This window comes from Hyaloscypha bicolor (assembly GCF_002865645.1).
Source record: "Hyaloscypha bicolor E unplaced genomic scaffold K444scaffold_33, whole genome shotgun sequence".
In the NCBI taxonomy this organism is placed as follows: Eukaryota; Fungi; Ascomycota; class Leotiomycetes; order Helotiales; family Hyaloscyphaceae; genus Hyaloscypha; species Hyaloscypha bicolor.
In genome coordinates, this window is record NW_020194535.1 from 6954 (window position 1) to 32204 (window position 25251).

The following is a 25251-nucleotide window of genomic DNA, read 5'->3' on the forward strand; positions in this document are numbered from 1 at the left end:
TATATATTTCTATTTATTACTATTAGCTTTTTTTATTATTTCTATTTATATTTTTTAATAGAAATATCTAGTTTTCTAATTCTGAGAATTATAGCTTTTTATTTTCTAATTCTAGCTTTATTATTTTTATTTTAGTTATTTTTTTATAAATTAAGTCTAATATTATAGGCTATTATAATTAATTATAAAAGTATTTATAAACTATATATTTCGAGCTATTATAGTAAATATAGAGTCTAGTTTAATGTTTTTAATCTTATATGTGATTGTTCTGGCAAAGTTGGTTCACTCCCTTGGAAATGGTGTCTTCAATGACTTCGTAGTCTTCGCTAAACGCATTTCGAATTACGCTCTGCGCTCCTCTGCCATGGAGGTGGCACGCGAGCTCCTGGACCGTTTCGAGTCTCAGTAATGTTTGCATATCCATCTGCGCTTGATACGTCTTGTTGATCCAATTCAGAAGAGGGGCTATGGTAATGGAATCGAGACCAATGCGGGAGAATGAGTGTCGAATTGAGAACTTGCCTTGCGAGTTCCCTGATCTCCAAGACAGAAGATATTGGATCTGTTCCACGATTGGGGATATTAGCGATTCCGGCAGGTCAGGCGATAATGTGACTAGCTCAGAGGTCTTGGCCGTCTGATAGAGATTCAAAAACTCGAGCTCATCTGTGGAAAGCTGTTCGAGCCATTGCTGCATACTTCGACGATTAAGCTTGCCAGAGGACATGAGCAAAGTCTTATCCGCCGACAAGTATACGGCGGGAACCATATACTTGGGGAGGAATTCTGCTGCTTCTTGGGCACTTCTTTCCATCCAGTTTACAAGTGGTCCGGGCAATTGCTGCTGGCCGACGACTGACGATGAGGAGAGACCGGAGTCGAAATGAGAAGGTTCGAGGATAGCGACTAGCTGGGATGCGAATACTCCCGTTGACGGGTAGCATACGACAACCTGATCAGTAAGAGGATCTTGCTGGAGGACATGCTCGATTTCCTCAGGTTCTACGCGCTGACCTCGGATCTGAATCTGGTTGTCTCGCCTCCCAACAAAGACAAGGTTGCCTTGTTGATTGAACTTCACCAGGTCTCCGGTAAGATAGGTTGGGTAGTCGCATTCGATATTGTAAGTCTCTAGCCACGGCGCCTTGGGGAGAAACGAGGTCCTCGACTTCTCCAAATTGTTGATATATCCACCGGCAACAGCAGGGCCTTGAATCGCTAATTCGCCTACAGCTCCTAGTGGCATGAGATACTTGTGATTTTGCGGATCCACAACCCAAGTATTGCAGCCAATTCCCTTGCCAATAACCAACGGAGACATGGTGTCTTCTACGTGATCGACAAATGTGCATTGCACGCAGCATTCGGTTGGACCATATGTATTCTGAAGGTTGCAGCGACTCGCCCATGTGTGAATATGATGATTGTGCATTGGCTCACCCCCAAGACGAAGCACTTCTAAATTAGGTACATCGTCCGGTTGAATCATTCTTGCCACCGAAGGCGTCAGATCGATTGCATTAACGGAGAAATCGTTGATGTTCTGAGAGATTCGGAGCAGCCGTTCTTCGTCTTTCGGGACAGACACACCCTCCACTCAAAAGTGTGGCAAAAATGTCGGCGATGCACGTATCAAAGCTGTAGCTGGAAAATTGGAGCAGGCGAGTCTTTCGACGATAGAGCCCGCCATCACACTGTGCTTCTAGACCACTCGTAACTTGTTTGTGCAACAGAAGTACTCCTTTTGGCGACCCGGTGGAGCCAGACGTAAAAATGCAGTACGCCGGTGTTTCTGGTGAGCTAGGAGCATCCATCAAGAACTCTGGAGCGGGCGAGGTAGCGTTCATGATGTCTTCGAAATTGATTGTTTGAGCCACAATGTGTTGGACATGGTGTATAGTATCGGAGGAGCAGACTATCTGGTCAGCCTTCACCACTTCGACCATGTACTTGATCCTCTGAGCAGGCAGAGTAGGATCAACCAGTAGAAAAGCATGGCCCGCAGAAAGAGTGGCCAACATTGCGACAATAGCGGCTGCAGATTTTTGATAGCAAATCGGGATAATCTTTCCCGGAATACGTCCAAGGCTTTGTGAGAGGCGCGCGACAAGAACACGGACAAGATCATCCAGCTCGGCATAAGTGTATCTGGCGTCCCATCCATGAAGAGCATCTTCATCCTTCCAGGCTTTTGCTTTGGCGAATATGCGCTCATGGAGGCATTCGCGATGTTCGAGCAGATTACCCCAGCTCATTCGAAGGAGATCGGCAGTATTTTCGGGGCTTACTAGACTCAAGTCCATTATAGCTGTCGACGGATCTGCGTTGCGTTCCATTTCGTCTAGTAATTGTTCGAATTGCTTGGCCATCATCTGCACATCCCACACGGATAATACGCCAGGGTCGTAACGTATCCTCACCTTGATGCCTTCGGAATGTGGGAAGCATTCGATGACAAGCGGATAATGCAAATAAAAATCAGAGGCACTAGTGTCCAGTTCCACGATACGTCGAAGACCGCGACCAATGCCAGATTCCAGGTCTGACTGTACGATCAAGAGCGTTGTAAATGACGCAGCAGACGCACAACCTGGCCCAATTGATTTCATGTTCTGTATGCCATAGTGCTCGTAGTCAGACATGAGAGCCGCCTGTGTCTGCACCTGCTTGAGAAATTCATGGACATGTATAAAGCCGTCAAGCTGCAACCGCATAGGCACCGTTGCAATAGCCGGGCCGACGACCTTTTCAGCATCCGGACAATCAAACAATGCTCTTCCATGGATGGTCATTCCGAAGACCACATCTGACTCGCCATGAATTTTCGAGATCAGTAATGCAAGAGCACTCTGAATCAATGTTGCTTGCGTTGTTACGGACCTTCGTCTCTGAATCGAGGTTTCAAAAGTAATTGAGCTTGAGGCTCGGCAAACATGATGATTGAGAGGGAGCTGCGGAAAAACGCTGCCAGCAAAGGATTCTAACCTGGAGCGCCAGAATTCTTTCGCCTCCTCAGATAGTCCCTGTTGGACCACGGCCCTTGAAAACAGCCAGAAGGGTGTCGAGCGCATCGTCTCCACCTGATCATATTCTTTCTCAGCCATTTCAAGAATAAGGCCGGTAGACCATCGATCGTACACGGAATAGTGTACTCGCCAATGCCAAGTCAAGCAGTCATGCTCCAGATCCATACCGAGATAATGCAAGAATAATTGAGATCCACAGATCATCGGAACTGATTGGGGAAACATGTCCAATAGTCGGGCCTTGTATTCGTCAAACCGCATTGTGACATTATACAGTCCCCCGTTCTGATGGCGCACAATCCGAGTCCGCAATATTGGAGTTGCGTTAAGGACTCGTAACCATGCATTGATGAAGGCTGTCTTTGACCAAGATCTGGGAAGCCGGAACGTGTGCTCTGCAACGTATACACCTTCTTGTATTTCACTGAGCGTCATCAGTCCGGCCTGCATCGAAGTGCAAGGATAGACATTCTCGATCAGTCCCTCATCAACGCCGCATTGCTTGGCCGCCATCTGGTGGAGCTCACTACTGACAATCTCAGGAATATGAAGGCGACTCTGCCGGGGTTGTTCAGCTTCCTCTGGTTGAAACACATTTGCCGTAGCAATGAAATGTACCATCTGGCCTAAGGTCGGATGGAGAAAGAAGTCAGAGATAGACATCAAAATGCCAATTTGCCGCAGCTCTTTACATGCTCTCATAGCGTAAAGAGAATTACCACCCAGGAGAAAGAAGCTAGAGGGAGATTTGACGTCTTTGGAGTCTAAACTCAAGACTCTAGCCCAAACGAGAGCCACTTTGCTTGCTAAGCCAATGTCAAGGTTCTTCGTTTGATCCTCGTGTGGAGGCCGTAAATCCATCAAATCGGTGACAGCTCGCTGCTCTGCTAAGCATACGATGCCTTTGCGGTCGAGTTTGCCGTTATGAAACCTTGGGAGTTTGTCGATTTCCAGGGCTCCGATCGGAATCATGTAAGGTGGGAGTGTCTGTACAAGGCGTTCGAATGAGCAGTTCAAACGCGCGTGAGAAGAATCCCTGGCAAAGTCTTTGTTTTCGAGGGCAACTACCACCACAAGAACAGGTCCTCTCGCATTTCCTTTCAACATGGCTACTGTAACAGCCAACTCCTTGACGTCTCTAAGAGCTGACCAGAGCTTGTTTTCTACCTCCTGTGGCTCGAACCGCTGGCCTGAAATTTTCAGCTGAGAGTCGATTCGTCCACGGTGGACAAATGCTGCATTTCGACCGTCTTGCTCAAAAAGATCTCCAGAGCGTACAATTACGCAGCCGCTCTGTCCGCGCTCAGGACTGCAGGCTTCGCCGTCTCGTAAGTAGCCCATGAAGTTGGTATGGCCTTCGATAACGAGCTGACCAGGCTGATCAGGTGGAAGCTCGTTGCCGTTTTCATCAAGAACGTAGCAACTGCAGGATGGAAGAGCATGACCGGCATTCAATGCGTTGCTCTCGCGCTCCGCTGCGTTTCCTGCTAGCACCATAAGCGTCTCTGAAGAGCCATAATTCCAGTAAAGTATCACGTGAGGACTCCAGGTGAGGAACATGTCTGGGCGCATTGGCTCCCCAGCAAGGACGATGCTTTTCACAGGAGGGACGGTGCTTGGTTCCATGATTCCCAGTACGGAAGGTGGAAGTGTCGTGCGAGTAGCAGCAAAACGACATATTGCATCTTCCAATCCTTGCGATTTCTCGGTCTCTGTCGGTATGCAAAGACAAGCGCCGCTTACGAGGGTCGCAAAAGTGTCGATAATGTTAACCGCCCAGCCAAAAGGTGGAAAGAGGAAATTGCGCTCTTCCGGAGTTAAGTGCAAGGCTCTGCCTACAGCAAGGGCCATCGTACTGAGACTCGCGTGAGAGTGTATAACACCTTTCGGCTCTCCAGTACTGCCCGAGGTAAATATAACAATGGCTGGTGCTTGAGGATCTACTTCTGGGAGTGGATCGATTTCGAGGATGGTACTTGGCGCTTGTAACTCCAGATCAAGGGTGATATGGACCACATCAGTCAGGCTGGTTTGCTGCGACTGAGGCGTCATGGCAATCAAGTGTGTTAGCTTGCCTATTTGGACCATAGATTGAATGCGAGACGTGGGGAGCGCAGAGCTTAGGGGCACACCAATTGCTCCGATTTTGAGAACGGCAAGCAAAGCCACTATCGAAGCAGGAGATGATTCTGACACTATGGCCACTTTTGATCTTTGGTTGACTCCTTGATGGGAAAATCGACCGGCGTTCACCATTACTAGGCTCCAGAGACTCTCGAAATCATATGTTGCCGAGCTCGAAACGATGCAGACGCGCGAAGGCTGCCAACGTGCATGAAATTCAATAAGAGATGGAAAGGACACATCACGGTGGAATAACTCGTCATCCACGTGGACCTCGCCTTGTTCCTGTTCTACACAACCGTGGTACGGTCCGTTGATTATGCTTCCCATGATGTCGCGTTGGGAGAAATGTGGCTAACGTAGGAATACGCCAAGTTCTTGAAGAGGCGAAAATAACGTTTAGACAAATATTGAACTGCATGCTTGGTTCTGGAAAGGACAAAATGATCAGACCAGGATGGGAATGACAGCGGCGCACATCTTCCCGATAGGTCTATGCACACCCCAGAATAACACTCCAAAATTCCGCAGTACGCACACGAAAGACTGACTCCGACCTCCGTGTTTTTTTGAGCAACTAGGCTCTACGAGTTGACTGTTTTGGTTGTTACATAAGCATTGAAGAAGCTGGACCGGTTAAGACTTCGGGATCTCGGCGAACGCGGGCTTCGGGTTCAATTTAACGACGGAATTGCTTGGATGGTCGTCAAAACCGGGCTATGAGAGAGTGATGTGCTTTTTTTGCCGTCTTGCCATCTCCGTAAACTCGCCCGAAGTTTGTGGCTGGGCCGATCTTTCCAAGCGTTGGAGTCTTGCTCGACTCCGCTGCAGTTGTCGGCCATTGGGATGCCTCGCCTTGTCCGAACTCTCTTACCTCCGTCCAGCTGGGGAGGATCTGGATTTCACGTGCTTCTCTTTCTCTTCTAATGCGGGATTCCGCGATGCCTGCGCCTTGTAGATTGTTCTCTTAGAAGTCTGTTACGTGAAGTAATCCTCCACGATATTACTGCTCCATAGCTCGCAGCATTGTCATATCTGCCACAAGGGCCGTATTTAATATCGCTAGTACTACTTGTCCCCCTCATATCTTGGATATTTAGAATCAGACTTTACCAATTACCTATATTCGTAGACATATCACGAGGAGTCCCGTCTCCTACCTTGGTGTTGATCTAGCTAAAGTAAAGCTAGGGTCACGTGCTTGCAATGTAAACCAAGTAAAACGTACTGAATTGACTGCTGTTCTACAGTGGTAAGTAGCCCGTATATATAGCCCTGAACCCCCTAAGTCACATGTACTAAATCCCTATGCCAGCTGAACCGATTACAGCTATACAGGGTATTCCAGCCGTACATGGTATTCCAGCTATACAGGGTATTCCAGCCGTACAGGGTATTCCAGCCGTACAGGGTATTCCAGCTGTACAGGGTATTCCAGCTGTACAGGGTATTAAGCTAGTGCACAGCCCCATGGCGTTCGGTTCCAGGGCTTACTAAGCCTATTAGGGGCCTCAGGCCCCTAATTTCAACACTTGGGAACATGTTTCTTCGAAGTTTGCAGGAATTATTTGCGAGCGTTGGCCTTTCAAACACCGACCAAGAAGAATCACACGTACTTCACCAGAACATCACTGGTTTCGATGTCGGCGATATCGAACGTCGAGCCATCGTCGAGAGGCTCGCAGCATGGCAAGTCTGCAGCGCAGCGTGGTCCATTGTGTTGGCCCGCCACACTTCTCAAAGTTCCTTTGATTTCATAGCGACGAATGTATTGCCCCAAAAACCTCCAAATGGATTGAAATTGAGCCTTTTAATAGACGTTCATACCTCTGTTGATGAGGATAACACATTTTCGGAATTGCTACACAAGCATTTGGACTTCTCCGTTCACGACGATCAATCCGACCGCGCCACGATCTCGTCTAACGTGATCGTTTACCCCTTCAATTTCCCTGTTGGAACTACGGAAATGCCTCTACCTCCACAGATCAAGTCAGATATTACAATCCAATTACTGTCCAAGCAACCGAAGACAATTCAAGCAATATGCCACTATCACAGTTCGCTACCGGGGCACTATGTTGAGAAGGTCATGGACCGTTTCTTGCACTTATTAAGGCATATCACAAATCACAGGAGTTGGGCTTTACTCTCTATTAGAGATATATCAATGTCATCTCTCCAAGAGGAGCTACAGATTCGTCACTATAGCCTCCCTGGTCGCAGCCTCGCTGATATGGAAATCGGGTCGGTTCACCAACTGGTCCGCCGTCAGACTCGGAGGACTCCCAATCGCCCTGCCCTTGAGGGCACTGGTGGCGATGTGATAACCTACATGGAACTGGATCTCATATCCGACTTCATGGCAGAAGACTTCCGGCACCTATGGTTGAACACAAGTCGCTTGGACACTGGTATTGCTGTGGAGAGTACTGTTGTGGTCGGTATTATGTTGCAAAGATCACCTGCCGTTATTATCGCTATATTGTCTTGCTGGAAGGCTGGATATACAGTAGTCCTCGTTGATCCCAGTCAACCTCACTTGAGGAATGGCTACATTATAGAAGATTCCAAGTGTGCTCTGTTGTTGGTGGATGAATCGTGGCAAGGCAGAGTCGGTGAACATATTGCGTGGAAATATGACTTTAATGCATTGAGGCACAGGGTGAAGACATCGGGCTATACCACCGAGGCATATCACGGATCAGAAATTGACCTCTCCCAATACCTCTTCCGGCCAGCATGGATTCGGGTTACTTCAGGATCCACCGGGAGGCCCAAATGTACCCTGCACAATCACGCAGCTTTTGGATCCTCGATTGCTAGTTACGCCGGGAGAATACGTGCCTCTAAGACCTTACTTTTTTTCAACCCCATCTCCTCTGCGTCCGGGAATGCCATTTGGACCTTTCTCACAAACGGCGGATGCGTTTGCATACCTCCCGAGGAGGAGATTACATCTGATCTCACGGGTTGTATCAACCGTTACCGCATAGACGACATCTGTATCACTCCCTCGGCCATCTCCCTCACAAGCCCGGACAAAGTCCCTGCACTGAAGACCGTCTCGCTCGTTGGCGAAGCGATCCCGCGTTCTGTTGGGGAAATCTGGAGTCAGCACGTGTCATTGCTAATAGGTTACGGTGCAACGGAAATGAACTCCCACTCTTTGCCCTTCCACGATGAGGCGTAAGTATCCGTTGTGCCATTGATGCATAGACCTATGTTAACGTATATTTAGTACAGGGACTCTACCCCCTGCTCACCCACTTCCGACTTCCGACTACTCCGTCTACATACTTCGACCAGGCACTATGAATCTCTGTCCTCTCTATGTTCCGGGAGAGATCTGCCTCAGCTCAACCTATATGAGCTCAGGATACATCAATAGGCCTGACGCCACTTCTCAAGTCTTTGCAACTCATCCGTTTCCGGGAGATGCCGGACATACCTACATCTACCGAACAGGAGACTTGGGAATGTTCATTGGAGTCCGAAGTTTTGTCTTACTTGGCCGAGTCGACTTCCAGTTCAAGGTGGACGGCAATCGGATACAGCCGGAGGAGATAGAGTCCATCGTCAATCAAGTACCCCAAGTAATCAAATGCAGGGTCATTCTGGTCGAACCCTCAGTGGGACGTCCGGTATCAACGTGTTGTGTGATATTGAAGGGGAATCCAACAAACGGCCTTCATACGGACAATCGTTGGAAGGATTTCGTGTCTGCGGCTGAAAAGGCTTGCGCTGCCCATTTACCGGCGTACATGATGCCTCGCAGATGGTTGCAATTTGAGAAATTCCCAGAGACACCCTCAGCGAAGATAGACAATGGAGCATTGGCTATAGAGGCGAAGCTCATCATCGACAAAACAAGTCCAATCGCGTTGAGTGACGACCTTAGGGACCACCAAGGTCGCATCTCCGTGCAAGGAAAGCTTTTCTTGGACCTAGTTCTCGAAATTCTGACAGGCAAGGATCCCGGTACATTACCCTCCGAAGAACGCGAAAAGATGCAAGTCCAATCTTTCCTTGCTAATGGAGGCACCTCTTTATTGTCTCTGCGACTCAGGTCACAATTAAGGGGACGAGGAGTTGAGATTCCAATTTCGCGACTATACAGCCCACAGAGCCTGATACAGGTGGCGTCCGATTTCACTGCAGCAGAGAGAGAGGCGGAAGAGTTTCATGTAGAAGCCACCGGACCCGCTCCAACAGTAACAGAAGCTCTGCTGCCAATAATGCCGATCGATCTCCAGCCGAATCTCACGCTTTATGAAACCGTCTTCCCAACTACCATGCTTCAACGAGAGATGTTCGTGATGAGTATGCTGGACCCGAAGCTATGGATTTTTTACCAATTCTTCGATCTTTCTCAAGTCAGCTGCACCACTTCTCAGCTTCATGAAGCCATTGGTCTTTTGGTGTCGATAAAGCAAAATCTACGGACGGTCTTTTCGCTTCTAAACGTGGAGAGCAATCCAACAACGATAGAACATCCGGACATTGCTTTCGAATTGATCAAGGATGGCAAATTTGTTCAGGCTATTTTAAAGCCCGATGTCATCTGCGCGGATTTTTCGCAAGAAGACGAAATTGAGGAGCCCAAGGTGTTTTGGAGAAAAGACGTCAGCAGAAAGTGGTTATTCGCACGACCACTCTGGAGAGTGGGATTCCTGTCCAAACCGCGTCTACTCGCATGGGCTTTTCACCACGCTATTGTGGACGAATGGGTAGCTCGTAATATCTCACGGGACCTTCATGCTGTCCTAGCGGCAATACTTCAGCGAGATAGTTGTCAGCAGAAACAGCCACAGGCTTTGATCGACGCTTGCGAAAATGCAGCAAAGCCTTCTATTGAGCAGTGGGTAATTGCCCATTACGGGATTGATGGACTCGATGGTTCGCCAACACCTGTCGTTTCAAAACACATAAAAGTCTGGGAGGACTTCATGGCAAACGCGAGCCCCACTCCAATACCTGACGAACTCAAGCTGTCCTACGACGCGCTACCAGCGCCTCCATTAATGCAGAAAATCAACTCTCTTCCATACGGTAATTGGTGCCGACGGCATCACATCACGGCTGCCGCATTGTTTCATGCCGTTAGTGCCCTGACGATTGCTCGGCTGCTGAACTGGTGGAGACCAGGTGGACCCCAACAACCGATTGAAGAGGTAACCTACTACCGCATCAGTTCAAACCGAGCCTCAGTCCAGGGTGCCTCGGATATGGAGGGCGCCTTGATTTCCATAAGTCCGATGAGGGTTCCGGTTACTGCTGGTTCAGACGCCGTCACCATTTCGCAGTGCGCTCTCAATAATTGGCTTGCAACACAGGAATCAGATCCGTACTACCTAGACGGACAACTAATAGCTACAGGCCCTGAGCCAACGGCAAGACGTCGCCGTTGGGGTAATGTGCTGCTGAACCACGTTATTAACCAGAACCCAGACGGAGATGCCATGCCGTCCTTTCGCGGAGCCGTCGAAGATCAATCTGGCTTTGCTATGGTTTGGCCATTTGCAGTGTTGGAAATCACAGTTGTAGAGATGGATTCTAGAAAAGCAGACGCGCTCCAGTTATCTTTATTGTCAAATCTAGAACAACAGAGCACCGAGGATTTCATGGGTGTATTTGTTCAAGTTCTACGGCTAGTCGTTGAGACTGAGAGTAAGTTGAGTGCTATAGAGATAGTCCAGCAGTTGTAGAACCATAAGAGAATGAAGCTGGGGTTTCTTTTGTCTCTAGCAGAGGCTAGAGATTCAATGACAGAAATGTTCACTTACTCAATACTCGAATGATACAGTGAATAATTGCAACTGATTCAACTGAATTAAGTAGAAGATTATACTGCAATTTCGCTAGTACTACCGCCAAAGCTGGCTTGTAGTCTAGGGTCTGGCCTCTGACGGATGAAAACAACACCCTGCCCACGTGACTTCACGCTCTCGCTTAAACCCCTTTGTTTAGACGAGCGGCCAGCCAGCTACCTATACAGGCTTCCTCGTTCCCTCAAGGCACCACCTTTACTCCTTAGCTTCAGATCTTCGTAATGCAGCTAATTACAATCGCCCTACGTTATGGGAGTCTTGTATGTGCCGTGACATTTAAGGCCGAAAACCAATTATATATAAGAAAAAACGCAAAAACGCGTTGAATAAGTGCATTTCCTCATCGTTTCAAGTAAGAGTGGCTGCTTACTATAATATCAGACTTCTCGAAAATCGTGGAGGAGGAGGCAGCTTAGTTTCACCGTCTTCGGCACTCTTTCAAAGGAGCTTAAAACGCATGTGGAGGGGCAAAGAATAAGAAGCAGCCGCGCCAAACGACAAGACATTTCCGAATTAAAGCACTTAAGTGAGTAAAAATTTTACACCAGCCATTTCTTTGTAGTCGTACTACTACTGCGCTGCCTGTTCACCTTGGGGAAAGTTTCATATAGCAAGAGGAGAGATAGTGGTTATTATTGTCAAGTTTGTGGGTAACATTTGATTTGGGCTACTCTTCCCTTTAGCTTGCTGATCAAAGCTTACAAAAGGATAGTGAAAGCTACATATCACTTGCATCTTCTTGTTCCTTTCCAACTCTGTATTTCAAGGCAGGGACAATCTTTTTATTTGTCAGGAATGCAAAGACCGTGACTTTAGGATCATTGACATGAAAACCGACGTGCAGTCCCTATTAGTCAGGAGCAGCAACCTTATTTATGCAAAACAAAAAATTAGAGGATTTTTATTCTAATCTGTCTTGAGTCTGGCAAAGGCAAATCTCACACCCTCTTGATAAGGGTAAAGATGTGTTTATGTTGCTTTAGTTGCATTTTCTCGACTTGCTCCCAGGTGGGTTGGAGCCTTGATGAAAGCGTTTGGCTGCATTTAATATCACATCTGCTGTGCTTGATATCTCGCTAGGAAAGGGGTGCTAACGAGCCTCCAGACAGTAGTCTGTGCGCTCAGGGCATTTTACTAACAAATAAAATTTTCAAACGATCAAATCTTTAAAAATTAATTAATCAAATTATGCTTTAGTTACTTTACTTCTCTCACCCTAAATATTAAGTCGTGACTATTCCTTGCTATCTTATAACTTTTAAGTATTTAAGCAGGCTTTAGTTTTCCAAGGCCTATAAGCGAATTTGCGAAGCCTGAAAATGCCCGAAATCTGGCCTGAACGCACAGACTACTGCCCATCGGCTCGTAAGTGCACATCCTTGTAAGATTCTTTGTAAAGCCAGACCTTTAGCAAATACACTTTGCGGTATTCCACGTTCTTTTACAGGGTATAAAAGACCCACAGAGTCGGGAAGACCAAGACAAAGGATGCCCAAGAAAATAAGTAGAGAGAATATCTTCTCTTTCAGATTTCCTTTGCAGTGGTGTGGTTGCTACAAGGTGATGTGGGATTTGCCTGTCTGCAAATGACCATTTCTCTGCACTTGCTGTTTAAAGAAGGAAGCTTTAGTTTGAGAGTATAATATAGGTACCCGTTGCCGTTAGAAGAAAACGTTGTCGAATATAAACTCACCTCCCAAAGTCAAGCATTCTAGCTATTTCTTTGCACTTGCTGTTTAAGATAGGAAGGACCAGACTCAGGGCATGGCACAGGAAAACGTTGCCGTCAGAAGAAAACGTCGTCGAGTATAAATTCTCTAGCCAGATTCAAATATGCAAGAGATAAGGAGGACAAGAGTGCTACGTATCTGTTGTATCTGGTAAGGCAACTTAGCAGGCGAAAACTAGCAACTCAGCAGGGGATATTGTGCCAAAAAAAAAGGGGAACTTATCTGTAGCAAAGGACTAGGGATGGGTGTTGTCAAATTGGGTAAGGCGGTTGATTGTTGTTGTCAAGTTTGTGGGTGAGATTTGATCATGATCATCGTCTTGTTTGCTCATGAATCAAGGTTCAAGACTTATTTGGCACCTCTGCTATTTTTTTTCCTTTTCCTCCTCCGCCTTCTCTTTTACTCTCGCTGTTCTTTTTGGGCTTGTTTGGGGAATTGAAGGTGTTTGTAGTGTTGCGAGCTTGGTTGGTTATAAGCAAAAGAAAACAACCCATTTTTATATTAAGATTTCTCAAGTTTGTTCTTCAATTTACACTTGCTGTTAAAGAAAGGAAGGTTCAGATTGGGGGGAAGTGGGGTTCCGTTGCCGTCAGAAGAAAACGTTATTGAATATAAATTCTCCTTCCAGAGCCAAATATTCTGGCCACATTGAGTCTTTACTGGAAATGTCTTCCTAAAGACATTGGTGAGCCCAGCCTTCCTGCATGATAACCGCATTGATCATGGTTGGGAGTGTGAATGGGGGTAGAGTGAGATTGGAGGTGATTTGCGGCTGCGAAGGATGGTGAGGGGTGAAAGGGCAGGCGTTTATTCCTAGAGGGTAAAGGAAGAGTACTGTTGCAAAGAGTGGTGTCTAGCTATCATATTAGTGGTTTTCAAGTACCTCACTTACAATTTTATTGGAACGGAGGGAGGTATGAAGTGTATCTGCTCCTGTCATTTTCGGGGTTGATTTTCAAGGAATGTCTCGGGTCTTCCCAGCCTTTCTTCGGTCTCTCTCGATCATTTGACATGGCTAAACGGAAAAGGTGGTTTTAAAGGAATCTAATACTGGAACTCGTATTAGTAGTGGGAGGTGAAATGTGGCATTCACTTCCGGGCTTCTTACGAAGACAACGGCATAAAGTATCGGGAATACAGGGCATTTTGACCCTCAGCGCTCTACAGGGTGTGAATTTAGGGCAGAAGCTCGCTATAAGCCCCTATAACTCTAGGTAGTGCTCCCTAAATCTATATAAAGAGGCGCTATAAGATATTCGCTGGGGTAAGTAGATCTTCTAGGGTTATAGCGCTGTTGGTAGAGCAACCACAGCGCTCGGACGCTAAACAAGCAACTATTATAGGCCCCTTTAGCGAAGGCTCCCTTGTAAGTACAGGGAAGAAGCCCTGAAAAGGTGTGGTAGCCCTTATCGAAGGCGTAAATGTGCTTTTAGGGGAAGGGCCTGGAAATATAGGGCCTTGTAGCGAGTTTGCTACCTTGATCTGTACGCTGGAGAGCCTGAAAGTCTCCCAATGCCCTGTATTCCCGATACTTTATGCCGTTGTCTTCGTATTCGATTGGAGTCTTGGTTTCGGGAAATTCTAACGATGGAGAGTAAACGGACTACGCAGAAAGAGGGTAGTTGGAGATAGACTGCCATATTGAAATCCGTTCATTGAATATAATTGGGACCAATGTCATGATAACCCAGAACTCTGGGCAGATTCAACCGAGAAGAGATGTAAAAACCCACGGCAACGACACGACTCCTGCCTCTTTGCTCAAAAGCCTTTCTGATTGTTTAGGCTTCAGAAAAGAAGGTAAGCTTTATCCTGTGGGGTAAAGAGGGGGTAAAGAGGTTAAACGTGGTTGTCAATGTTGATGTTGCTGTCATCGAGTTTGCAAGTCATACGATGTGTTGCGTCAAATAGTGCCACCTAACTTGATCCACCTTACCCTATAACTCTTGCAACGCCTGGCACCTCTGATCCTACGTGGTAGGAAATTTTTCCATCTTCGTAATCTGATTCTTCATCCATCGCCAGACTTTCTCGGTAGACTCTTACGTACATTTCGTCTGTCTCTTGGAGCAATATATATTGAAAGTTACTAAGACCAGTTTCGTTCCTTCCACCGCTTGGTTTGTTTTTGCGCTTGCAATTTCAAGGGTAAAAGGTATGCTCTCCACCTCTAGGATCGCAATTGCATCGTTTCTCCGTCGGTTTCTACGTACCCGGGTTTTCTTGGCAAATTGGAATGCACTATTTTGGAAAGATTGTTCTGAACTTGGTATAATTGCTTCAAATGTTTTGTTTTGCTTGTGCTGCTTGTATGAGGACAAATGGGAAGTGCTAAAGAAATAGCGAAGGCTCAGCGGTAATGGGTTTGCTCACAGAGCAGCACGAGATATTTACTATCTAGCAAGTCAAAGACAGCCTCTTGACCGTCTCACCCGGTTCCTCTTAATACCTACTAGATGAGTCGTATAAAAGGCTCGAGATCGAGATTCCTTCTTTTGGTTTTTCGTTACGGGTATTGAAAGAAAATTTCCTCTGGTGCCCGTTCTCGGGTTCTCATAGAGCCGTGCTCGACTTCGAGCTGCGCTTTGGGAGTGGCGAGGGTAAGTGACTTGAAGCAAGGAAATGGATGGAGGCCAGTTGTAGGGTGTGTAGGGAAAGAAAAGAATGAAGTGTTGTTGTCAGCAATTGTGTTAGTTCCAAGCTATCACCATTTGGAAAGTTTCCAGAGCAGGAAGTAAATTGGCCAGCCTTTGCTAGTATTGCCTTGCCATTTCTGAATTAGTTCTTCCAAGACTCAAGTAGTATTTGGCCTCGACTTCGCTTTCAACCCGGAACTTGGCATGAGTTTTGGGAAGTGCTTACAAGTAAACACGATTCTCCACATTTGAGCATGTGTGTGGAGAATTCTCTGTGTATCAACCTTGAGTGCGCGGGGAGCGAATTATATTTTCTGGGGTTGATCTTCAGTTTGATCCAGGTGCTTGCTCAAGCAAGTCAGGGTTGACTTTCACTTTATTTTTCTGGAAAAGAAAATTTCTGTATTTGCCTGTCCATCTAATTTCTTAAGTAGGAGCATACGGAATTCAGAAGCTGAGAATTTTCCCCGTGTTTCGGTATGAATAAGACTTCAGGAGCATTCCTGGAGCGGATCCACCAAGTGATCTTTCCTCGAGCACTGATCGACGTCGGCATTAAAAGAAAGAGCCCGTCCCAAGTACTTCCCCATGCCCCCATACTATAAATATCTGTTTGCTGATGACTTGTCAATAGGTTTGCTGCAGGTATTGCTTTGCCTGCACCTTCGGAGGTTGCATGGAAACGGGATTGTTTTACTTCGAAGTGGCACTCACCGACGGCGCCACATCAATTGGAAATTGTAGACACTCCATACATAATACTTTCCAAAAACTAAGTACTTGACCACGATTGCCGGCAAACTGGGGTCTAGGTTAAAAGAGAGAGAACAACATGTTGCTGTCAAAGGTACTTTCGTTGTCAAGTTAGTGACTTCCGGCATTAACACAAGCCGCAGCACTATGAAGGGGAAGGGGATTTTGTACCGAACCCCTGTTGAATTTGCCCATGTTTTAGTCAAGGTAACGGTAGCATCCTTCACGGCTTTGATTCCTAGCTTTCGACTGAAGGGGGCGCATTATGTCGGGGGTTTTTACACCCTAGGCCCTCTCTACCGCAGAGAATGGAAAGCCGTTGGCTTATATAAAGCACGGTGGCGGGCTTGGGCAAGGGAATAAGTAGGGCTTAATCCAGTAGCTACTTTACATCACTAGAACTCAGTCGTGGATTCACTACTACCTATCTTCTCAAGAAAAGTCTAGGTTCACGTTCTGCGTTTGAACTATTAGGCAGGGAGGAAAGACGACTCGAATCTCTCAACCTAATCAGTTTCGAATCAGTGAGCGGCACCACAAGACAGGTAGACAGGACTAGACACAAGGTAGTGTTGACAACTCGCCAATGTGGTCACAGACTTGGAAAACCTTGTCTTTCAAAATATGTATTTCAAATCAGAGCAAATTCGAATCAAGGACCGAGAACGCAAGACTAATGAAGAACTGTATTTGACCAAGAGAGAGCTCTTCTAATATCTGGATCTTGTGTTCCAGCATCAGAGGCAGGGTATAAAAAGGGTATTGCTCAATATTCCACGAGGCAACGTGTTGACTTCTGCTATCGAAAGCCTTCGATCTCCAACTCTCTCTTCCTTTCCACGTCCAACATCTGCGAGAGGGCTTTCATACTTGCGGGTCTACAGAGAGCAGACCCACACACCTCCAAAACCACCGCCTGCACCGTGGGGAAGAATTAGAAGGTGATATTCCATGTTAGGAGAGAAAGAGATTGAAAGGCTGTTGATAGTGTTTTCGTTGTCAAGTTGGCGCTCTTTGAGCCGTAGACTTCTCTCAGCTGTTCAAAAACAGAAGTATGGGCTGGAAGGTTGTAGTCGAGAAGCTTGAAAAGGAAGTTGATGCCGGGACATAAAGGTGAGGGGAGGGCATTGTGAGTGACATGTGAGTCGATTTCCTTCTGTAGCCTTTTTCTTGGGAATTCTGGGTGCTTGGCGGATCAGAGTAGGAAAGTTGACTGACTTTATATTCCTATTTCCCCTCCTTCCTCAAACGAACTGTTTGGAGCAGAATGATTCACAAAATCGTTGATCATCCTTACATATCTCTAGCTGTGGACAGTCTCTTTCCTTGCCAAAAACACACCTTTCCAAGCCCCAACTCCCCTCGCTACTGCCTCGCAATCTCCCTCCCATCAAATTTATTCATAACCCAAACAAGGATAATCATAACTCTCCGCCTCCAACTCCTAGTCCTTTCAAGACTACCCCCCCTCCAAGCCGCCCAAGCAGCGGCTTCCGTCCACTCCCCCTCCTTACCATCCACCACCCCATCCCCACGTCCAATATACGCCACGACCGCCTTCTGCTCACACTGTAACCCCTCCTCTCCCTCTCACCATCAATCAAGTATCTCGCAAGAAACTTCCCCTTCTGGACCGCCACCTCAGCCGTAGCGGGTAACGAATGTCCATCAATATCAGCCGCATCCCCGGGGCGTAGACACCGCCCACGACCTCCCTGTCTTTCCCCGGTTTCAAAACACGGAGATAGCTGTCAGTAAGAACCCGTCCTATACCGCCCTTGCTCTTCCTAACATCTAGATCCTCAACAAGCCCACAAGCTTTATTCCCGACACACCAAACCGCGACCCCAAACCTCACCACCCCATCCTCCTTAACCCACATCCCCCCTCCCTCAAACCCCTCAATATGGCGCCCCATACAAATCCTAAGCTCCCTCCGTCTAAACCGTTCCATCGTATACTCACTCAGTCTCTCCCCAAAATTCCCCAACATGCGGTCCGCAACATCATACACTGAGAGCTCCGGATAGAGTTTCACCAAATGCCCATGGATCAACTCGTCGATTTCAGCAGCTAGTACAACGCCTGTGGGTCCCCCGCCGATGATGATGAAATGCAGGATTTCGCGTTTGCGGGAGGGAGAGTAAAGAGGCAGAGACGCCGGGAAAAAGTAAAACGACCCCCCCCCCCCCCCCCCCCCAGTTCTTGAGAAGAGTACCGCTTGTTGGGGAAAAGTAAAACAACCCCCCCCTCCTCCCCCGGGTGTCGATTGGGGGTGTCGATGGCAGAATCTTTTTTTGGCTTAGCGCTTGGCACTTCCCGAGTTTATTACTAAGGAACCGATTCAGCCTTAGAATCGCATACGGCCCCCCAAGGCCTTTCCCCACCATTACCGCAGGTATTAAATAGGAGCATTAATAGATTTTAGAGTTTTAATAATGTCCAAATAATTACTTGTATAAGTTTATATATAAGAGCTCTAGTTTTGGGGCATGGGTAAGCGAGGCGATTATTGCACGAGGCAAATAAGTTCCAGGTGCTCAATCGGCTAAAATTTTCAGGCTCTCTTATGGTCAATGCCCCTAATCGGCACCCCTAATCGGCACCCCTAATTAATACCCTAATTGACACCCCCTAATTAATACCCGGCAAGGTATTGCTTTATATTTTCCCATTTTGGCCAGAGGTTAAAAGAATTAAATATTGCCATATGCATTATAAACTAAATCTGCCTGGAAATAATAATAATAATATGCGCATTCCAGTACATTAAAAGCAATTGCGCACTGGGGTGCCAATATACATTAATTTGCATACACTGGTGTATAAAAAGTAATCTATACGGGCACGTACCACCGCTTGCTGATTTCGGTTAGTGTGGCCCCAATCGACACCCCTAATCGACACCGGGGGGGGGGGTCGTTTTACTTTTTCCCGAGACGCCAGCTCGAAAGAATCTAGTTTACTAGTCAAGTTACCTATAGAATATAAGGTTATATAACTATATCTCGTATTCCATATTCTATTACTTATATCTCATATCTCGTATCTCGTAATTATATATATAACTCCCAAAGAAATAACTATACTAATACTTTATTTAATATTATATTACTAATAATTAATAAATTAAAGCTATATATAAAAATATTAAAAAATATAAGAAAATAGAAATCGATTTAATTAAATTTATTACTAGTATTATATTCTTTTATATTTTAAAAAAAGAACCTAAAAAACTTATATTTATTACTTTAATTAAATATATATTTCTTTAAAAATATAAGTAATCTTTTATAAAAATCAAAGATTTCTTAGTTATTAAATATTATAATTATAACGAGTTTGGCTATTATATTAAATATTATTTATTTAAATATATTAAGAAAACCAAGATAGCTTTCTTTAAAATTAAGCCTATTCTAGTTTTTATTTGTGATGTGTGCAGGGTCGCACGTGACTTAAGGGCATGTGACGAACCTCGGATATCGCGGGTTGTCGATCAGGGAGTTCGGCAGCCCTTCGATATCCCACCAACCACTGTTTACATCATATGATTAGGCTTATAAATCACTAATTGTATGTATGCCATCGGGGCCTCCTATTTAGAGGGGGCTTCCCTGGACCTCACAGGAGGGACAGAGATTAGTTCTGTACTGAATTTAACACTGTGGTTTCACAACACACTGATTCATTCTATTGTCTTATTGCCTACCAACAAACACCTCACATTATTCTAGTAAAGAATTTAAAGAATTTAGGCTTTAATTCTAAAATAAAACCAGAAAACAAGTACTTTTAAAAAAAATCTCTATTTTAGGAACTTATAATATTAATTTAATAAAATTTACTTAATTTGTTTAATAAAAGAAAATATACTTATAATATTTTATATTATTAATATAAATAAATTAAAAATTAGGCTTTTTTTATTAATATTAAAGCAAATAATTATACTTTTATTAATATAAAACTTATTTAGCTTATAAAGTAATTCTTAAAAATAAAACTATAATTTCTTTTCTTATTATATTATATATGGTTTTAATAAAAAACTAGCTAAATTTATTAAAAAATACTTAGAAATTTTATTTTTAATTAATAAATGAAATATTAATATACTTATAATTATTCTAAATCTTAAAGATTATAATATTATTCTTAATAAAAATAAGCTATATATATTAATATTTTAGTTAATTATAAAAAATATAAGCTTATATAACTAAAAAAAATACGCTCAAATTTATATAATTTAGTTATATTATTAGTATTTCTTAATAATAATTAAAAGGGCAATCTAATAAAAACTATTAAAAAACTATTAGTTAGTAAGATATTATTATAAGTTATTTTTAAAAACTTATTATTTTTAAGTAATTTTTTTCTTTTCGAATTAATTAGAGGAAATTATATAATATTATAAAAAAAAACCTTTATAGTTTAATTAGAATATAATATTTAAATAAAAGTCAAATAAGCCAAAAAAACTTTTAATAAAAAATAAATACTAAATCTAGCTATTATTAGAATATAAACTTAAATAATTATAAGCTAATAATAATATACTTATATTAAATAATATTATGCTATAAATGAACTTTAAGAAATATGAATAGAAGTAATAAGCTTATATGAAATATCTTTTATTACTTAAAGAAAAAAGCAAAGTTTTGCTAGTAATATAAATATAGTAACCTTTAATATTATAGCCAGTTATTGGCAATATAGATAGCAAATCCGAACCCCTAACCCTAATTGAAATAGCCTAGTTTGGCTTTCTTATTAACGGAAAAAACACGTCGGGCATTGGCTCTATATGCCAGATCTGTTCCAGGTCCTCCCCTTGCCAATATGCTTCCTCCCAGCCACAGGTGTTATTAAGCGCCTCTGGAATTTTCCACGCCAGAGCTTCATTCCTCAAGTACATTCGCACGAGATGTCTCTTGCCCCCTGGACTCACCTCCACAGAGTCACGCCGATGCACCAGCGCGAGATTGTTGATAAAGTGCAAGTCGCCCATTTGAGTGGGGATGGCTATCTTGTGTTTTTCTGCCAATGCTTGGACTAGCGTCAAGGCCTCCAGTTGGCGAGGTGACAGAGAGGGGATGTTCGTCGGCCGGGGGTGGGCTTTGCTACCCAGTAATGCGTTTGGGGCAAAGTTGAAGATGATTCGCGAGTCTTCGTAGAAGAGTAGGGCGCGCTGATGATAGTACGGGCTAAGTATAGCAAGCTTGGTAAGAAATGCAGTGAATCGATCGTGTCGATCGTGTCGATCGTATTATACGTATGGAGAATGGGATTTTCGATGACTCACATATGCAAAGGCCAACTTGGTTGACTGAGAATCCATATGATATCTGGCCTTGTGGCCACAAGCTCGTTATAGATTGTATACGCAGGTGACAGAATACAATTACCACCGCGTGCCGCAGTACTGCGGGTTTGGAAAGCTAAGATGTCTCCTAGGTGGTCAGTATGAAAGGGCTTGAGGCAGACGTCAGCTTGAACATCACAACATTGGTTTTCCCCAAAGCGCTCACAATGGAAGATTTAGAATGTCTTGTATGAAATTCCTTCAGCGGATTTAGTGCCACAGTGTCGTCGGTAACAATATGGACTATAAAGATCATCAGCTTTACCGCGAGGTATGGGACGGTTTTACGCACCTATCATATTTCCCTTCTCGTCTTGACGTGCTCGTTTTTCTGCGATGAAACTTTGTATTCCTAGAAAGATAACCATGTTGTCTTCGACCGAATACTTCCAGTACTCGAGACCCCTGATAAGGCAGAATCCTCTGCCGGTGTGTACCTCCAAAGACTGCTGTCCAAGAGTTTGTCGCAGATTTGGGAGGGGAAAGTTCGTGGAATCCACCAAGTCGCCGTCTAAACCACGGGCTAACGCAAAAGTTAGATACGGCTTTAAAAAACCCCAGGGCGATCCAAACCTATGAACGACTTTAATGCGTTATCTATCTCAACCCTATCCTCCTGTGTGAGATGATAAGTGTACTCCAGCACACTGGAGACTTCAGAGGTCGACCAGGCCAATTTGGAATCCAAGAATATGGGAAAGCCGGACGGTAGAATTGGTGTAGCACGGGTTTGAGTCGTGGTCGGCTGTTTCGCGTTCTTGGCATGTCGGCTTTGCAATAGATTCTCGCCACGCTCAAGGTGGCATGATCCAAAGCCTGAAGGATGAACCAATGCCATTATGAGGTATGTTTCGTTGGTTAAGCGGCAAATCAAAGTTGCTACCTCGAAAGTATGTCTGTATAGCGGGGAAAGGGCTAGATCAAGTTAACGTCGATTCGGATGATACTGTCGATGGAGAGTGGGAGCTGCTGTCGGATGTGCTCAGGAAGATTAGAGTGGGGAATCTGTTTAACTCTGGCGAGATGAGGCTGCTTCGCATTGGATCCGTAAAGCTCCCGTATTCGGCGTCTTTATGCAGCGTGTGCAGAGCTGAATCGTCACGACGGGGTTCCTAAATGGTCAGTATTTCATGGCTTCGCTAAGAGCCAATGGAAAGCATTCGGACACCAAGTTGGACAGCCTGTCACAAGAGAGGCCGAAGGTGTCATGGCAGGTGACACGCAGCCACCATTGCATCCCGATATCAATACAATCGTTTGAAAGTGCGAAGAAATGATTCAGCTCCGTGTAAATTACCTCCTCCCTACCATCAACGACTTATTCGATAGACAATCCCGGTTTCCACTCCTCTTCATACATTTGGGCCACGAAATAGTGCTCGCTATGGTTGATCCCTTCAGAAAGTAGCTTGCTAAAGCGAGGTCCTTTGGCAGTCAGGCCCTAGCTCAAATAAAAAAAGATTCGGTGGACGATACTGACCAGTATACTCGACATAGACAGCCGTCTGCCTCACGAAACGAAGTTGCTTGTCATCCAATTTTGCCATCGAGGTGGATAATTCCGGGTTCCAATCAAGAGTGAACGGACGATGGCCTTTGCAGCCGTAGTGAAAGTGAGCAAGGAGAACATTTGCACCGAGATGGAGTTCTTTGATCATATCTGGCCTAGCATGCTGAGTCTTCTGACAGGTTAGATATTGAGAATATTGGCATAAAGATTGATAACAGACCTTAAGACCATGTTTTCGAGCATACCCGACATCGTGAGCCGTTAGCAATGAGCAATTATGAAGTAAAATGAACGTGCAGAGATAGATGCAAAACCAGTTGTCTGGTTTCTGGTCCAGAATGAGCTTCTGTAACCGAACCAAGATCTTGGAGCGGAGAGGTGCTAGAAGTTTGTGGTTTAGAATAAACTGCATCTGTGCGCCCAATACTGGTGGAATAGGTATCTTTCCATGCATTCCGCTTGATTTGTCCATCAAGTCAGAAGGCATACCAAGTGTCTCTGCACCAGTGATTCGGACTGATCGCGTGCGCATTCTTATGGTTACCCATAATTGGAGGACCATTTGCAAGACCTCTCTTTCTTCAGGTGACTAGAATGTTGAATGACTCGTTAGTTCTATCTTGCCATTAGATTCGCGAATCACTCACCTTAGCTGTATTAGAAAACCAAATTGCAGTGCTGTAGGTGTCCCAGAGTAATCGATCGTTGTAGTCAAGTGTACTCTTGAAGAATTGGGGCCCTTCATTAATGATGAAATCTTTGTGCGCTTGTAATGCCGCTGCCATGTCAACAATCGCGTAGTTGGGAGTCGCAACGGATTTGGTGACAGCTCCGTCTGACCATTGCCGATGTAACATATCTCCTTTCACTGGCACGAATTGTCTCACCGTGAATGTGAGTGTAGTCGGACCATAGTCTTGAGTTACTTGTATGTTCTTCAGTTCTGACGAAGCCCAATGCATGATGTTGTCCATGTTGTTGCTTGACCATCGATGACTCCACTCACGACCAGCAGCGTAGCTTCCCTCTCGAAACAGCCGAACATCCGTCAATTTATAGCGTAGACAAGGAAGTTTATGCAGCGTGGGTTTCATGACTTTTTGGCAGGTCAAGCAAACCCCTCTGGGATTGGCAGGATCTGGATCGCACTGCATTACAATGTATCAGTGATATCTCCTGATTCAAGTACGAGTACTTACCCTGATCCGTTGCATTCTACAGCGAACACACGCTGTGAGCTTTCGAGTTTGAGCCGTTTTTTGTCGGTGATCGGCAGACTGGAACTTCCTTCGAGGAGTGGCAATCAACCGCTGCATTTTCTGGCTAGCTTCGAGACCTGGTGTCTGCTGCTTGTTTTGAGCTACGGGGCTCATCTCAAGGTGCGCCAGAGAATAGATTTGTCCCGGCACATTTGAAGAGTTTCGTGTCTTGCTGAAACCAAAGTCTCCGCTGAAGGATATCAAATCCTCCTCGCCATCGATGTCATCCTCTAGAGGGTACACCATGGATGGAGGGGAGATGTATGGTTGCGTGTGCTGTGACATATGTGGTTGTCCGTTGCTCGCCATCCACTCTTCAGTACCTGGCGCGGAATAATCGCAAGCGTAATCTGAAATAAACTAGCACAATTTTAGTACAGTAGATATATCTGTTGTGAACATAATAGTACCGCATCTTGAGAAAAATCGTCAAGTACGTTGAACCCGGTACTAGTTCCCGGTGTCTGCAAATCGTAACTCAAAGATGATGAAGAAAGTTGGTTGTTGCTATTTTCTAGTAGGAACGACGAGTCGGTCATGGTCATACCAGTATAATAACTACTCATATCTCCTAGATAGAGATCAATATATTATCTTATTCTTGGACGAGATATAAGATTCACCTTGATTTTCGTGCGGAAGGGCAGGTCTTAAATTTGGAGACTTGAAGCCCGCGAAGCAGTCTGCGATCTGCTTAGGTATCAAACCAAGACTGAAGGACGAGACGTCACAGGTATCATGTATTGTCAGAGAATCTTCGGTAGCAGAGCTGAATCCAGACGGTACTTTGGGCTTGAGGTTCGATGCCATGGCCAAAATCCCAGATTCAGAGCGTCTTGCCTCCATGATGGGCACTTGTTGGGAGACAGCTTCTGCTTCAGGCATGGCTTGAGATCTGTGGTCTGATTCTAGGCGTCGAGAGCAGTCGCGAAGGGCATCTGACAGATCCGCAACGTCGACTTGAAGAATGGCGGCCGCTTCAGACACGGTAGCAACTTGAGA

The 25251-nt window shown here is 45.1% G+C and overlaps 5 protein-coding genes across 5 annotated transcripts; 1 reads left to right on the forward strand and 4 right to left on the reverse strand.

Annotated features, from left to right (window-relative positions):
* Positions 1-256: 256 nt before the first annotated feature.
* Positions 257-5483, reverse strand: K444DRAFT_713722 (acetyl-CoA synthetase-like protein; the record flags this gene model as incomplete). The annotated part of the gene is made up of 2 exons (XM_024888304.1): positions 257-1546; positions 1590-5483. 2 exons carry the CDS (start codon positions 5481-5483, stop codon positions 257-259), a joined length of 5184 nt encoding a protein of 1727 aa, XP_024741306.1.
* Positions 5484-6693: 1210 nt separating this feature from the next.
* Positions 6694-11400, forward strand: K444DRAFT_660459 (acetyl-CoA synthetase-like protein; the record flags this gene model as incomplete). Its single annotated transcript, XM_024886463.1, has 4 exons — positions 6694-8342; positions 8395-10823; positions 11197-11244; positions 11366-11400. The coding sequence occupies 4 exons, from the start codon at positions 6694-6696 to the stop codon at positions 11398-11400; spliced, it is 4161 nt and encodes a 1386-aa protein (XP_024741307.1).
* Positions 11401-17292: 5892 nt separating this feature from the next.
* K444DRAFT_713730 (uncharacterized protein) lies at positions 17293-18264 on the reverse strand (the record flags this gene model as incomplete). The annotated part of the gene is made up of 1 exon (XM_024888305.1): positions 17293-18264. A coding segment is annotated over one exon (561 nt), but the record flags the coding sequence as incomplete, so codon positions are not given.
* A 2607-nt stretch (positions 18265-20871) lies between these two features.
* On the reverse strand, positions 20872-22318 carry K444DRAFT_521059 (TfdA family oxidoreductase; the record flags this gene model as incomplete). The annotated part of the gene is made up of 5 exons (XM_024874094.1): positions 20872-21322; positions 21421-21590; positions 21647-21723; positions 21773-22003; positions 22054-22318. 5 exons carry the CDS (start codon positions 22316-22318, stop codon positions 20872-20874), a joined length of 1194 nt encoding a protein of 397 aa, XP_024741309.1.
* A 480-nt stretch (positions 22319-22798) lies between these two features.
* Positions 22799-24306, reverse strand: K444DRAFT_521057 (uncharacterized protein; the record flags this gene model as incomplete). The annotated part of the gene is made up of 5 exons (XM_024874093.1): positions 22799-22905; positions 22961-23162; positions 23211-23579; positions 23638-24138; positions 24190-24306. 5 exons carry the CDS (start codon positions 24304-24306, stop codon positions 22799-22801), a joined length of 1296 nt encoding a protein of 431 aa, XP_024741310.1.
* Positions 24307-25251: the final 945 nt, after the last annotated feature.